The 16902-nt window shown below is 37.3% G+C and overlaps 1 protein-coding gene across 1 annotated transcript in view; it reads left to right on the top strand.

Annotated features, from left to right (window-relative positions):
• FAM227B (family with sequence similarity 227 member B) overlaps positions 1-16902 on the top strand; it is a 210409-nt gene that overhangs the window by 33258 nt on the left and 160249 nt on the right. The window contains 2 exon segments of the mRNA XM_045286464.1: positions 1029-1233; positions 13161-13298. Coding sequence (XP_045142399.1) covers positions 1029-1233; positions 13161-13298 — 343 coding nt within the window.

Genomic DNA, 16902 nt, shown 5'->3' with positions numbered 1-16902 from the left:
TTGTTGTTCCCCAAAATAAATTTCATGGGACAAAAATCAAGATGTTAGCAAAGCTGATTTCTTCTTGAAGAGGCTCCATGGAGAATATTTTCTTGCCCCTTCCAGATTCTTGTGCTGCCAGCATTTCTTGACTTCTGGCCACATCACTTTCTTTCTGCTTCTGTCATCACATTGCCTTCTCTTCTGTAGTCAAATTTCCCACAGGATCTCTTTTACAGGGATCACAAAATAAGACAGAATCATTCTTGTTGAAAAATATTTAATTTAATCACATTTGCAAAGTGCCTTTTGCCATATAAAGTAGCATTCACAGATTGCAGTTATTAGAACCCTTTACCTTGGTGAGAGCTTAGAATGTGATTGTAGACATTTATCTGAATCCAGAGTAACAATTTAGGACATATCAATTGCTAAAATACTTGACTAAAAATTTTTGATATCTTTCTCACTTCCTAGGAGAAATTTAGTAGTTTAAATATTTTAAAGATAACATAAATAAGAATAATACCATATGATAATATATTTAAAGGGTAATATATTGCCTGTGTCATAAAATTTTTATATCTGATCATGGTTTTGATATTTAAATAACATGATATGCATTATAATATGTGCAATAATTCATCTAGGCAAGCTTTCATTGTTAAAAATGCACTTAAATTGTAACGGCCCATATATATTACTTTTTAAAGGGAATAAGAATCAAAAATCTAAATGAAATTAGTAGATAATAATAAAATCATTTCTTAATTTATAACTTCATTCTTTACCCAAATTATAAAGTATTCCCAAATGCTAAGAAATAAACATTTAGCAAATTTAGCAAACTGAAATAATCAAATTTAAGTTTAAGATTCGTCTGTCAATCTCTTTGCTTGTATCTTTCAAATGGAGCTAGAGAAACAAGAAAACAAACAGAATCAAGCTGTAAGAGGTGCATGTGGCTTTTATAAACTTTGAGTAATCAGTTTTTGATGTCTTTTGATAAGTAATCATTTGTCAAATGATTACATTTTTAAAATGATAAGTAATCTTTCATTTTTCTGGTCACTGAATTGTGTTGCATAGAATAGAAAACAATTCTAAGGCGATTCCATTTTTGGTAGGTGTATCCTGATTGTTTGGCACAAGCTATCTATGCAACATTTCAGGAAGCATTTCCAGAATCTAGCAACCTCTTCAATGATGAATTTAAAGAAGATCTAGGAAATACCATTTGTCTTTGGATGTCAGGTATGATTATGTCATTTAATTGATGGTCATTTTGGGGCACGTAAAACTTTAGATTCAGCCTGGTTTGTTTTTTTCTTTTTAAAACAGGAAGGAACGTCAGTATGTTGCTTTACAAGCTGCCCTGTTAATGTCTATGTTTTAAAATAATGATTTCTTCTGAAAAAGTTTAACCAAATTAAATAAATCATTGTAATTATAGGAAACTGAATTGCCAAAAGGAAAAAAAGGCATGTCATACATATCTTCTACATTTGGAAGATTTTTAGTTTAAGATAAATATGTGTATGTGTTTACAACAAATCTTATTAAGTGCATATTCTAGAGCTAATTGAGCTTCTCACAGTATACAAGGGAGTACCCACCCCAAACAGATTTTTTTTCCTCAAAGCTATGTATTTTTTTTTTTTTACAAAACAATCTATCACCTTCAAAGTAAGCTCCATTATACTTAGTACATTTATCAAATCTGTGATTCCACTCTTGGAAACATTTTTTAAATTCATCTATTTGGGTGGCTGACAGCACGTCATTTTTTTCTTCACCTCTTTTATGTCATAAAATTGCTGTCCTTTCATGTCCCTCTGCATTTGCAGAAACAAAAAGAAGTCGCAAGGAGCAAGGTCAGGTCAGATATGGAGCAAAAGAGGCATGCTGGTTTTTTGCCTAAAATTGGCACACTGAGATGGCTGCATGAGCAGGTGCATTGCCATGGTGACAAAATGAGTCCCCCATCTGCCAATAAATGAAGCCTCCCCCCACCCACCTCCACCATCGCACACGGTTACACAATCTGTTTAGAACTTCTAAATAGAAAGCTTGATTAACAGTCTGACCTGGTGGAGTGGACTCCAAAAGCACTACAGGTGGGCATTTTCATCCATTCGAGAAGTTGATGGGCTTTCACAATGAGGTTTGTCATCAAATGACATTTCACCTTGTTTTCAATTAGAACACCACTCATCCACTTGAGTTTTTCCCATAGCGCTGTCCTTGAAAGCTGTGTTCAATATCACTACAGTGTCTGCAGCATTTTTCCAGAGTAGCAAATGAAATTTCACAGCCGCATGCTGTTCTCTTAAATCAGCCATCACAAAATACGAGTTTTGAGCAAAACTGCTTTTATGAAAAAATTCACTGTGACCAAAGAGAACCTTCCCAGGGAATGCAACTGGGTGCGCTAACTCAGCAAGTTGCTCAGTGCTCGATTACTGGGAATGATGCATTCTACTACCAAAGCTCCGCTAGGCAGAGCTTTTTCCCATTTTGGGGGGAGGGGTACCGTACCCCCTTGTACACAATCAATCATTAAACAAAGGGAAAAAATTTTAATCATCAAGTGTGTTGAAGATGGAAAGGCTGAAAGAAAATGAAACCCTATAGTATAGCATTGAGCTAGAGTTAGATGCTGTTTTACTTATTTAAAGAGTCAATTCCAACTCTTTGGAACCCTGGAGGATAGCTGGAGTAGTACTGCCCCCTAAGGTTTTCTTTATGAATGCTGATCACCAGGTCTTTCTCCCATGGAGCCACGGGAGGCATTTAAACTGCCAACCTTTTGCTTAGCAGCTGAGCATTTAACCATACTACTACCAAGCCTTCTTGAGAAATTTATACTTAGGTTTAACTTGAAAGCAAAATGAGAATGCATGGATGGGTGTTGGCCAATAGGGAGGGAAAGGGGATTTCGGAGTAAATAGCAAAGGCAAGAGGGGAGGAGTACTAGAACTGATCCTGATCCCACAACTCATTTTAAGGCAATTTAACCAGGAGGGGCAGGGAGGATGCTCTAAGATAGATGTGGTGCTGGTTGTACCCTTGATAGACTGAACAATTGTATGATATTTAAATTGTGTGTCAATAAAAATGTTGAAAAAAAAACAAATAGAGTATAATGATAAGTTAGACTAAGTTTACTAAGTTATATAAGTTTCTTGTTCATGGCATGGCCTACCCAACAATTTTTCTAAGAATATTATATTAGCTCAAATATAATGACAATTGTAAGGATGGTGCAGAGCCAAGCACTGTCAGAGATGACTCAATGACACCTACCAATAAAAATAATTATATTAGCATGATCCCAGAGGCTATTGGGTATTTTAAGTAGTTCTTCATCTAAATCCTTTAGTATAAATGTTGGCTTTGGAATATTCTGTGTCAATTCTTAATAGCCAAACCATTTCTATAATAAAATAGTGCACATTTTAAAGCAGGAGGCTTTGAAGGACAAAGACTAGAAAACAACCATGAGAGAACATCCCTTTCTCTCTCTCTCTCAAACACACACACACACACACACACACACACACACACACCAAGACTAGCATATACACAAAAAAACAACTAATTCAGACATAACAAACAAAAATGGATAAGCCCAGCATTCATAAAGAAGACACTGTGAGAAAAAGTGTGATGTAAAGCAGAAAACTATGCTCCAGACTAGGCTTAATTTCATATTTGTTGAGCGGTATGGGTCCAAGTTAATTCTTTTGCAGCTGTAGATCCCATTGGCCACCATTTACTGAAGATACTGCCACAGGGGCTGCCACAGTGGGCTCAAACATAACCCTTGTGAGGACGGGGAAGGACCGGCAGTGTTTCACTTTGTTGTGCATGGGCTTGCTATGAGTGGGAATCAGCTTGATGGCATATAACAACAATAACAATATTCTTTTCCCATTGTATGAACTAAACACTGTAGGCAGAAATCAATTGACTATGGATGTATGTCTTCTTTCTGGATTTATTGTTATTTTTATATTCTATTCCATTATGCTTTGTGTCTATCGTTACACCAGCACTAGATAGTTTTGAGGAGTGCTGGTGGTATAATGGATTACATGTTGGGTGACTAACCTCAAGATCTGCATTTAAGCCCATGGGGGGCTCCATGGGAGAAAAATTAGGTTTTCTGCGCCTTTAAATATTTACAGCTCTGCAGACCCACAGGGGCAGTTCTACTCTGTCCTGTAGGGCTGCTGTGAGTCAGAATTGACTAGATATCAGTGAGTGAGAGAGTTTTGATTACTTTATGGTATCCTTTGAAATTTGGAATGCAATCCCTCCAACTTTGTTCTTTTGTTCTTTTAAAATATCGTTTTGGCTATGTTTTGTCCCTTGCAATCTCAGATAATTTTAGCAACATCAGTTTCTACAAAGAAGGCAAAACACATTGGAATAGAGATAAAGAATGCCTTCAGCAGTCCCCCAGGCAATGAGGCAGTGTGCCTGCCGAATCCTCATGGTCCATATGTCATCCCCATACATAACCCCTTTTTGTACATCTTAAAAACCATTTTGACAGAGAGAACCTCACATCAGCTGGGGTCAGTTTCTCATGGTAGGGGAGGGAGAAGATCAATCAGCTTATGACAGATAACATTGTTCCACAACAACCCACATCAGAAGTTTGCTCCTGCACGGGGGCTCAGGGAACCTTAATGGAAATCTAGAGATGGGTATGTTAGTCTTATTTGACGAGAGAAAAATTTATAGACACTCATATATATGTAAGAAAGAACTTTATATCAAAAAGCATTAAGAAAACATCCCAACCCAGTCCAAATCAACTCCATAAGTCCACTGTTACCCTGCATGTCAATACGTGTCCATAAATTCCTCTTTAGACTCATACAGCCATGCAATGACACCAAATGCAGGAAGACCACAGGCCAGTGGTGGAAAGTCTTGCAGATCCAATGGCGGTGGAAGCATCTCATTGCTGGTGTGGGTCTCTACATGGCTGCTCCAACGCCAGGGCTCTGGCTCTATCAGTGTGGCTCCATGTGGTTTGTCATCAGGAATGTCTTGCAGGGAGACTTTGTCTATCTGGCCTCTAGTCAGCTGCTTATCTGTATAGTGCCTCCAAATGAGGTCATCATGCTGCGACCTGATTGACAGACTAGACTCTGCCCCTTTGCAAGTTGACGGGGGATTATGAAACTGCCACAATGCGGAGACATGTCTCCGAGAAGGTGATTCCACACTGGTGATGGGGGAAACCAGGTGGGACAACCTGACATTGGGGGAAAAGCATAACATTACTCTTATAGACCACCGCACTGGGAGAATATGCCCAATACTATAGTCCTAATCGAGCACTTTTAACTGAGTTCTCTTCAGTCCTTGGTGATCCAGGCCAGGTGCTATGAATTGAGATTCTGTCCTTTCTAGTACAAAACCTCTTTCATAGGACAGACACATCAGAAGGATATGGTTTAGAAACCCCACTAAGCAAACTGGGCTTAACTTTATAAACATTTTGATATTTTTATTTAGTAAAACTTCCAATGATTTGGTAGTAAGCATTTTTTACTTATATTTAATGAATGTTCAATTTTTTAGAAATACAAATTGAAAAATTCTCTTCATTTTCTTAAATCTTTATGTCCACCTTGCAAGTCTTATAATTTTAGTAATATAGTTTGTGTATTTTTATAAGAATTAAAAGAAAACTTGCCTTCATTGTATTTTTACTAATGTTCCATTAATTTTTAAATGTAAAAGATCCTAAACAGGTATTTTAAAAAATAATGTTTTGTAAGCTCACCAAATAGGCTTCACACAATGAAAGAAAGAATACATTGACTTATATATACATGAATACAAATATTTAAATGGAAGCACACAGGCACGGGGCATTTGGGAGCTGTGGGACAACACCTAACAGTTTCACAGACATATGTGTCATTGGACCTAAAAGAAGAAAAAGAAAGTAGAGGGCAGAGGGTAAAGTTGAAGACACAGTTGCCAAAATTTTCCAAAATAGAGACAGGATTATTATTGCTTTTAATTGTCTTGGAACAACTACAGATCGATGTTTAAAAACTACTCATAAACCTTTATCCATAGTCATATGCACACATAACTGAAATGGCTCATGGTTCTAAGTATAAAATCTAAAACTACAAAGTTTCTGTAAGAAAATATTGAAAGAAATTTTGGGGACCTTAGGGTAGGCAATATTTCTCAGAGCATCTCACTGGGAGCATAATGCCTAAAAGAAAAGTCTTGATAAATTGTGCTTCATCAAAATAAGCAAATTCTACTCCTCAGAAGACTATTTAAAGAATAATTAGCCACAGACAGGAAGAAAATATTTACAAGTATTCTAAAGTATTTGTATCCAGAATATATGAGCTCAAACTTCAGTCAGAAGAAAATAATCATCCCAATAAAAAAGGAAAACATATTTGAACAGGTACTTCATCAGAAAGAATGTATAGAATCTGGTATTGAATTTATAATTTCTGAAATAACTACAATAATTCAGGAAGACTGAGACTACTTGCTGAATAATTGACAGAGCAAAAAAGGAAAATAAACAAAAAGCTCAAGAAGAGACTAGAATTAGAATTAAATATGGTTAACAAAAATAAAGTAGGGAATAGGTAAAAAACACCACCAATAAAAATACATATTCATTTGAAGCACACATCAAATAGTTCCAAAATGTTTCCATTTAGTCAGCCAAAAATAAAATCTACCCACATTTCAGAAGATTTAAATCATATAGAGCACAATACAATGAGAGCACAATACAATGAGTTATAAGCCATGACAAAAGCCAATAAACAAATAAAATAGAAAATGATTCACATATTTGGAAAATAAGAAATACCAGGGTAAATCAAAAAGTATTGCTACTGGAGTTCCAGTTCACACATACATGGTGTGGTAGTTATATAATTGTCAATTTAAGGAGTAGGCGTGTAGGGGTGGAGTCTAGCCTGTCAATCAGTCAATGAGGCTTCTGTGTGGGCATAGCCTTCCCCTAAAGATTCTGGGAATTCCGGTATTTCCTCCTTGGAAGTGGGAGACTCTGTTCAGACCCTGGGAGACATAGCAGCTGAGAAGACACATGGACCCACCCTGATGCAGCCCTGGGTGCTGGAGAAGCCATGCAGAGTCCCCTGCCAGCGCTGAGATGTTTCCAATGACACTGGATCCAAAGACTTTCTACCCACTGGCCTGTGATCTTCTACATTCGGTGTCATTGCATGAGCTTCATGAGTCTGAAGAGGACTTATAGATTGGTATTGGACATATGGGCTAACATTGGACTTAGGGACTTGATCTGGACTAGGCTGGGATGTTTTCTCATCGTTCAATTGCTCTTGTGTGTAAATCTCTTTCTTATACACATATGTGTGTCTATGGATTTGTTTCTCTAGTCTACCCAGACTAATACACATGGGTTTATTATAAATAAGACATGTTTAAAATGTGTCTGTGATTGTTGGAGTGCTGCAGACAAGTTCTCTCATTTGCCTTTGTAATACATTTATTACTAAATATAAAATGCAATACATTTGTCTTAGTCTTAGTATGATGCCCTCACAAAAGGACCAATTCAAACAATGCCTTCTGAGAGATCTGCTGGACCAGTTAAATTCATGACAGAGAGGTCAGTTCAGGGTATAGTGACTGTTGATTGGAGGATTGCAAAGAGATAATCTTGATAGATTTTCTCAGAGGACACATGAGGGCTAATTATAAAGAAGTTTTAAGAAAATTAAAAATTGCTTTGGTAAAAAATGGCCAGGAAAGGTGTGCCGATGAGCCTTTCCATCATGAAAACACAGGTGCCCATTATTTGAGGGCATCAAGGGATATACTGTGCGAATTTCATTGGGGAACTTTACCCTACCCATCTTAAACTCCAATCTTGCTACTTCTGAGTTCTTTCCATCCCCCAAACTCAAAGATCATTGAAAAGGGAGAGGAGTCGAGTCTCTCAAGAATGTTAAAACTGACATTTGACATAGCATAAATGGAAGATTGCAGAATTCTACAGGGAAGGGTTAAAGTGTTGAAGACACACCTTCAGACATGTATAGAAAGAGGATATGTCAAGAAAGAATAGCTTCACTTTTGGGTAATTTTAATAAAAGTCTCTGTGATTTTGTAGCAATATTGTCCCTTCTTCATATAGTCAACCCAGTGATCAATGAAGAAAACATAAAGGAAATTAAAAACTAATTTTGTTTTGCCAATTTTGAACTGGCAAAACACCCCACTAACATAAAAAAATATATAAGATATATATTAGGTTAGGTTGGGTTATTTGGAGAGGGTTATTGGTGGCCCTGAATGTATAATTTTATAAAATATTAAAGGATGAAGGTTCATGATCTAAGTATTCTTTTCAATAAAGAAGAAATACCCTCCATCCTTCTGATTTTTTATGCCTATATTCTCTCTATGATGTACAAAAAGAGAGGCTAGAGGAAAATGAGAGATGGAAATAATTTTTAAAAAAAGGAATTCTCGAGGATTGAAAGACTTGAGTTTCTAAAGTTAAAGGGATTATCTGGTGTTTTAGAGTAAGTATCAAGATATAGCCACATAAGAGTACATTATTGCGAAATCTCAGAATCCTATAAACAAAGAGAAAATATTAAAAGTTTTCATAGAGCAGAAGGATACAGAAACATGACGGTGTCCGCCTTCTCACCGTTATCTCTGAAAGCTAAAAGACAAAGGAACAATGTCCTTAAAATATGACTAAGAACCTGAAACCACAGATATTTTTATAGATACAAGTCAGAAAAAAGCTACCTTGCATATATTCTTTCTTATGGAGGTATTGGAAGAGATACAACAACAAAATAAAGAGTAATTTAAGGAAAAGGACAAGATGAGACCCAAGAAATCAAGGTTGTAGCAGAAGGAAAAACTGAATTCCCCCAAATAGGGAAGAGAGTTCCCAAGACAACAGGTATTACTCAAGCCTAATTAGAAATGTGTTCATATTGAAGCACATAAGAAGACTGTGAGAGATATGCCTTCAAGAATATTAAATTGAAAGAATGTCTAGAGCATTTGAATATATTCAAAAGCAATTTAGACAATTGGGAGGTGGAGAGGAATTTGGAGCTGAATTATACATTTACAGAAAATCAGACAGTTACTCATTTTGGAGACAAATTTTCTAAAGAAAGTAATGTCTATCACACAGCTTAACTGTAAACAGAATGTGCTACTCCACATGCAAATATGAATAATGATATAATGTGAGTAATGGAATGCATCCAGTGAAGCTTTTACCTTAACACTTTTAAGATTACATGGATAGAAATGTAGTTTGTTATGACAGTGATAGAGTACAAAAGAGGGCTGAAACAGTGTCTTCCATCGTGCAATGCCAGTAGACACTGCCTGAAATTGAAATATAAAGAAGTTGCAATACCACCCCTTTAGGGAGGGGGAAGATATGGCTATGAAATAAGCTGGTTGTTTCTGGGAAGCAGTATATAGTGTTGAAGATACATGAGTTTTATAATATTTGACTTTTTACATATGTGTATAACTTTAATAAAATGATAAAAATTTTAAATTTTATATGATTTACCGGGTAATTTCAAAGATAATTATATAGTTTAATTCCATTAATTACCATTTGCTTCTAACTCCTTGTGGCGAGGTGAAATTACTTACGATGGCTCTACTATGTCTTTGTAACTCCCACCAAATGATTGGACAGAACCATGCAAACAGTGTGTAAAACACTAATAGGAGATTGGTCCGTTTTGCTACCCCACTTTGTCTATAAGTGAGCCATCTCAACAGCAGGAAGCAAGAGAAGTCCATGACTATTAAGAAAGAAGAGCCGTCACCGAGTTTGTGTGAGGTTTCTGGCTGAAGTGCATGAGGAAGCTGAAGCATTGAGACCATGAGACAGGACAGAGGAAACTTATGGGGACCACGAGGCAGTGTAGTGAGCTTCCTGGCCCACGTAACAAGGCAGAGACCAAGAGATTATGTGGCTGAGAAACAATGTGAGGCCAAATTGACTAGAGAAACAAAACCAGTGACATACATGTATGAGAAAGAGCTTTATATCAAGAAGTAATTTTATATCATGAAAGCCTCTAGGCCTAGTCTAACTTAAATCTAAATCTGGTATTAGCCCATAGTCCCTCTTCAGATTCATGTAGCCACATGCAGGGATGCAGAATGCAAGAAGAGCTCAGACCCATGGTTATAGTTGTGTTGATCCAAGGTCAGTGGAAACATGGCAGTCTCTGGCAGCTCTCAGGCTCAGTGACAGAGTCTCAGCACGCAGGAAGGCAAAGGGGCAGAGAAAGGGGGGTTGTCAGGATCTTCCTTATAAGAAGGCCACACTGTCGAGGAGACAGCATAAGGCTATGATCTGATTGACAGTGGGATTCCACCCTACACTTTTAAACATCTTCAAATTGACATCAAATTATCTAACTACTACAGAGGTCAAGGGCCAGAGAGCTATGTCCGCTAGCATGGTTGAGAAGAGACATTGCAGACAAAAGAATTGTATCCCTAACATTTTGTAACCTGTTAGCTACCCAAATAAGCCCCCTTTTATGGGTATTGTCTGTGCGTTCTGTGTGATAATTGCAATGAATTATTGAGCACAGCAGAGAAAGGTATTTTAGGAAGGATGATTGGTGTTAGAATAGCATAAAGAAGGTGCAAGGGTTGAGGCATGCCTGACCTTTGCATTGTGGCAATTGACCTTAGGCGGATGTGGAGTTGTAATCTTCTTTATGTATGCCATTTCTTTACCTTTGTATCATTAAAAAAAAATTCTTAGGAAAACTGTGACTATGTCCTTCCAAGTTTTATAAAAACTTTGAAAACTGAAAATATAGAACATACTTCATTTGAAAGTTGTGGCTTGTGTTAATGCCATTCTTTGGAATGGGTCAATGTTTAGTACCTAGTTAATTTTTTTATTTGTGGTTAATATTGTAATGTAGTCAAAGCTCAGCCATTAGTTGGAGAAGTACCAGCAGGGAGTGTAACTTGTACTTACTGTGGCCCAGGCACTAGGACAAATGGTTTCACATCTGCCTCTAGAGTAGGAAGGGACTGTGTTGAATTGAATGTATGGTCCCTTATGTGTAGCACAAAATACATAGGGAGTGTTTGTGGAATGAAGTGATGCTATTTCTCTTTATATGAAAGGGTCAAATAGGATCTATTCCAAAATGTAAGGATTATGTAACTGAAGCACGCAGAAGAATCCAACTGAAGGCTTCTGCATATTTTTTTCTGTTGATTATCTGTATCTAAAAATTCAAATTTGATAGTCCCAAATACAAAATAATCACCATTGAATGAACACACTACTGAGAAAATGAGTTAAATTTATGAATATATGTATGTATAGTTATAGTTATGTGATAATATTAGCTCAAAAGTACACTACCATTTATTGAACCCTTTAACATACATTATCTTAATCTTCAGAAGAACCCTATGACATAAACAAAGGAATTTATGTTACTTTCATCTTTATTGCTGCCTGGTTTAGTCTAATCATACACATCTTAAAAGTAGTGACTTCTTTTTAAAATTAAATTTACTTTTATTAATTTTTGTATATTATCTTGTTTCCTCTAACCAAACTGCTACAAGGGAATGGCTTTAACAACGGCAAATTTATCTTCTCACTTTTCTTCTAGGAGGCTAGAAGTCAGATTCTGGGCAATAGCTAGGAGAATTTCCTTGTCTCCTTTCTACATCTGTAGGCTCACCATTTCTTGGAGATCAATCTCTTTGTGTCTTGGGGTCAATCTTCCCGCTGGGTATAAGAGATTCTCAGCCCAGGGATTCCAAAGGACATGCTCTGCTCCTGGCTCTTATTTCTTGGTAGCATGGATGTCTAATGGTACAGCAGGTTCGTTGGCTCAAACCCGCCAGCTGCTCTCCAGGAAAAAGTTGAGACGGTCTGTTATCATCGAGATTTATAGTCTTAGAACCCCTGTAAAGCTGTTCTATCCTGTTCTGTAGGGTCACTGTGCACTGGAATTGACTCAGTGGCAGTGGATTTGGTATGGTTGTGTGAGGTCCTTCTCCTCTCTGCTCACTTCTCTGTTCTTTATTTCTTGTGCGATGAAAGGTGTTAGTCCAACAAGGATGCAACCTGAGTAAGGTGTAACTTGAATGTGGGAATGACTTGGATCACACTCTTGTAAGGCTGTGACTCAAGACACCGGCGGGGTGGGGTGTGTGTGGGGGATCTTGTCTCATTAGCATACGAGGTTCGAATTGGCAACACATGGCAAAGGAAAGCAGATCACAAACTGGAGGACAACCACACAATACTGGGAATCATAGCTTTGCTTGGTCGGCCCATATTTGGGGATGACACAATTCAATCAATGAAAAGTACTATAATTTATTTATAAATATCCTTCTAAAAAGCAATAACCACCTACATTCATAGACAGCCATGTTATTATTTAGGCAATAGCTATACATATACACAATAAAACCATACACACAAAATAAAATTCTTCACATAGGTGTCTTTCTATGTAAATAAATACTTAAAAGATCGTTTTTAATATCTGCTTCATATTCTAGTGTATGGATTTGCTGTTGTGAGGTAGTTCAATCCTGTTCTAGTTTTTGCATTTAACTACCTCTATGTCCATTTATAAACTTGGCTTAAGAGCCCTGGTGGTGTAGTGGTTACGTGTTGGGTTGCGATCCTCATAATCAGCAGTTCAAAGCCACCAACACCTGCAGGAGAAAGACTGGGCTTTCTACTTTGGTAAACAGTTACAGTTTTGAAAAACCACAGGGGTTCACTATGAGGTAGCATTGACTCAAGGGCAGTGAGTTTGGTATTTTGGGTATTTCTTTTTGATAAACCATAACTTTGTCTTGAACTGAGATTTTCTGGCCATAATTATAAAAGTACCTGAAATTATGAGTCAGAGACGCTATCGAGTGTTAGCTATTTTCTGGGCCATTGTTTTGCAGGACAAGACATCAAGATCTCTGTATCAAAGTTCCCCTCTTTGAAACTTTAGGCTGACAATACTCACAGTACTTTTGTTAAGTAAAAATGAATACGAGCAATAAAAATTATTGGACAAAAACATTTTCAAAATAGTCATTTCTTTTACTAACTGTACATTTTATGTCAATAGGTTTAAAACCTCAAAAAGGATTCTGGAAAAAATGGAAACTGAAAAGACTCACAACAACAACTATACATGGTAGCGTGAAAACCCAGGAAAAATCTGTACGGGAAAGGATTACGAGCAGTCAGGAACGCATAATGGCGAGTAAGTAAAGTTGCCGTGAACTGCAGGATGGAATCGATAGCTAAATCATGTATATTAGGTTATTTATTACATCAGAATGTTCTTCAGTAGAGGATTGTGTTGATCTGGGTAGACTAGAGAAACAAATTCATAGATACACACATGTCTATAAGAAAGAGCTTTATATACAAGAGCAATTGAACATTGAGAAAACTTCCCAGCCCAGTCCAGATCAAGTCCATAAGTCCAATATTAGTCTATAAGTCTATTACCGATCTATAAAGTCATCTTCAGACTCACAAAACATATGCAATGACACTGAATGCAGGACGATCACAGTGGGTAGAAAGTCTTTGGGTAGAGTGGCATTGTGAGCATCTCAGCGCTGGCAGGGGTTTCCCCGTGGCTTCTCCAGGTCCAGGGTTCTGGCTGCATCAGGGTAGGTCCATGTGGCTTCTCCTCAGGGATGTCTCGCAGGGAGTCAGCCTTGTCAGTAGAGAGTCTCCAAGGAAGTGTCTTGAGACTCTCTCCCACTCCAAGGAGGAAAAACCAGATTTCCCAGAATTCTCAGGAGAAAGCCATGCCCATACAGAGGCCTCATTGGCTATGATCCAGTTGACAGACTAGACTCCACCCCTTCACTCTTAATCCTCTCAAGTCTCAAATTGACACCAGATTACATAACTACCACAAGGATGTTACCATTTTATTTTTAGATCAGTACCAGAGTAGTTTGAACATTGCTTTATATTTAGTTTTTTATTATAAAAAATGTCATGTACTCAAATCCTTTTCCCATTTGTCTGTGATATTTTTAAATTTTATTTTTAGGAAATTTTAACTCTTTTGGTATAGTATGTTTTTTCTTATTTTTACCTGATTTTTCTCATTTTTAGCTCATTGCTAATGTTAATCATGTGTTTCATTTTGATAAAACTTAGAATTTGCTTAGTAAATTTATGTTTTCTTAATGTAAGATTATAAAAATATCTACCTATATTTTTCCCAGTTATTTTTATTCCCATGTTTTATTTAACTTTTTAAATCTACGTATTTGGAAATCATTTTGTTGTAAAGAATTGTATTCCAATAGTATGTTTTATCGCTTTGTAAAATTCACTCCTCACATCAAATAATCAACTCGTAGATTATTTGAAAAAACATTTTATTTGGAAATGTTTTTTATTATCTTCAGTTGCCTTTAGCTATGTGCCAAATTCATCCACCAGGACCAAACGTGTTGGTTGCTCTCCATTGCTGAGCTTCAGGTGACTGTCATGGTTGTTAGGTGCCGTGGCGTTGAGCCCAACTCACAGCACCCCACAGAGAAAACACTGCCCTGTCTTGAGCCAGCCTCAAACTCTTCACTGGGTGTAAGCTCATTGCTGCAGCCACTGTGCAAGATTCCTTGGCTCTCTTCCTCTTTTTTGCTGCCTTCTACTTTACTAAACCTAGTCCTTTTCCAGAGGCTCGTCTCACCTGACAAGGTGTCCAAAGTATATGAGATAGTCTCACCATTCTTGCTCCTAAGGAGCATTCTAGCTGTACTTCCTCCAAGACAGATTGGTTTGTCCTTCTGGCAGTCCATGGTACTTTCAAAAGTTTCCCCTTACATCATAATTCAAATGCATCAATTCTTCTTTGGTCTACTTTATTTAATATCTAACTTTCACATGCATGAGGTGATTGAAGTAAATACCATGGCTTGGGTCAGACACACAGTAGTCTTTAAAAAGGAAATCCTTCCTTTTCAACACTTTAAAGAGGTCTTGTGCAGCAGATTTACTCCATGCAATATATTGCTTGATGCCTTGCTTGCTGCTCCCATGAACATTGACTGCAAATCCAAGCAAAATGAAATCCTGGACACCTTCATTCTCTTCTCTGCCTAACATCATGTTAGGCAGATCAAGTTATGAGGATTGTGTTTGTCTTCACTTTGAGTTGCAATCCATACAAAGGGCTGCAGTCCTGGATCGTCATCCTCACTTTCCGCAAGGAAAACTGAGTCTTCTGGATAGCTCAGGTTGGTAATAAGCCTTCCTCCAATCCTGATGCCGCATTCTTCTTCCTATAATCTACCTTTGGTTATTTGTCCAGCAGATAGATTAAGTACAGTGAGTGAACACAACCATGACACACACCTTTCCTAAGTTTAAACCATGCAGGATGGTTTGTTTAAACAGATGCCTCTTGGTCCGTGTGCAGGTTCCACATGAGCACAATAAAGTGTTCTGCAATTTCCATTCTTCTCAATGTTAGCCATAGTTGTGATCCACACAGTTGACTGCCTTTCCGTCATAAAAAAAAAAAAACACAAGTAAACATCCAACTTGAATTTCCAGCAGTTCCCAGTTGGTTGCCAGCTGCAATAATTATTGAATTGTCTTCAGTGACATTTTACTTGCATGTGATAATAGTGGTGTTTGGTATTTACCACATTCTACGTTTGGATTATTCATTGATGTTTGCAGCTATTTTTGTCTTATTTTGAGTAGTGCCTGATCAGCAAATAAAGATTCCAAAAGATTTTTTTCGTCCACATCATCATGGCAGTCTTCACTGAAGGCCACCTTTCTTTGGAATAGGCACAAAGATTGTTCTCTTTCCTTCAGTTGACCACCTAACTGTCTTCCAGATTTCTTGGCATAAACAAGTATTTCCAGCACATCATCAGCTTGTTGAAACATTTCAATAGGTATTCCATCAATTCCTGGTGCCTTGTTTTTGGCTAACTTCTTCAGTGTGGCTTGGAGTTCAATTTTTAAATTATTAATTGGGAATTAATATATCTATCATACCATTCCATAGTACAGTCATATCCAGCAGAATTGTACAGTTGCTACCACAATCAGTTTCCAGACATTTCTTATCTACATTGATTCCTTGATATCATCTCCCCTCCCTCCTGCCACCACCACTATACACCCCCCCCCAACCCCTTATTCTATTTGCTATCTCTATAGGCTCATCAATCCTGGGTTTCATATACAGATAAATGGGGGAAAAACATAGAACGCAACTTCAAGAAGGTCCCAAAGACCTAACTCCTCTGAGATATACCCCCTAATATGTACAAAGAAACACCAACCAAAACAGTACAAACCAAAAATACAGAAAATGTTGGCAACCAGATCAGGTCCAGCCTGCATCAAAGGCGGGGTCTGCTGACAAAGTTTTAACTGTTTGGGTCAAATTTATGCCTTTGATTTTCTATACTCAACTCTCTAATGCACTCTGTTTAGTAAGCACTTCCGTTCTATCTCTCAATTGTGGATAGAAGGAGTTAACTGGAATCCTTAAATACCATCGGTCCTTGCTCATGAGCTTCCTCTTGAAATGGTTGAATGTTGTGAAACATGAAATATTTTTCCTGTACAATTCCTCATCACCACTCCCCCAGGATTGAATTTTCCTTCAGTTCTTTTAGCTTGAAGTATGCAGAGCATCTTCTTCCTTTAGGCTTTCTGACTCCAAGTCTTTGAACATTTTGTTATAATAGGTTTTTGTCTTTTGGGGCTACATTTTTCACTTTCTATTCATCTTTTTTACTTCATAGTTTCTTCCATTTGCTTTAGTTACTCTACATTCAAGAGCAAGCATTAGTCTCTTCTGACATCCACTT

This window comes from Echinops telfairi, unplaced genomic scaffold, assembly GCF_000313985.2.
Source record: "Echinops telfairi isolate 266 unplaced genomic scaffold, ASM31398v2 ScPeMD7_8;HRSCAF=38, whole genome shotgun sequence".
NCBI classification, from domain to species: domain Eukaryota; kingdom Metazoa; phylum Chordata; class Mammalia; order Afrosoricida; family Tenrecidae; genus Echinops; species Echinops telfairi.
This window is presented reverse-complemented; position numbering and strand designations above follow the sequence as displayed.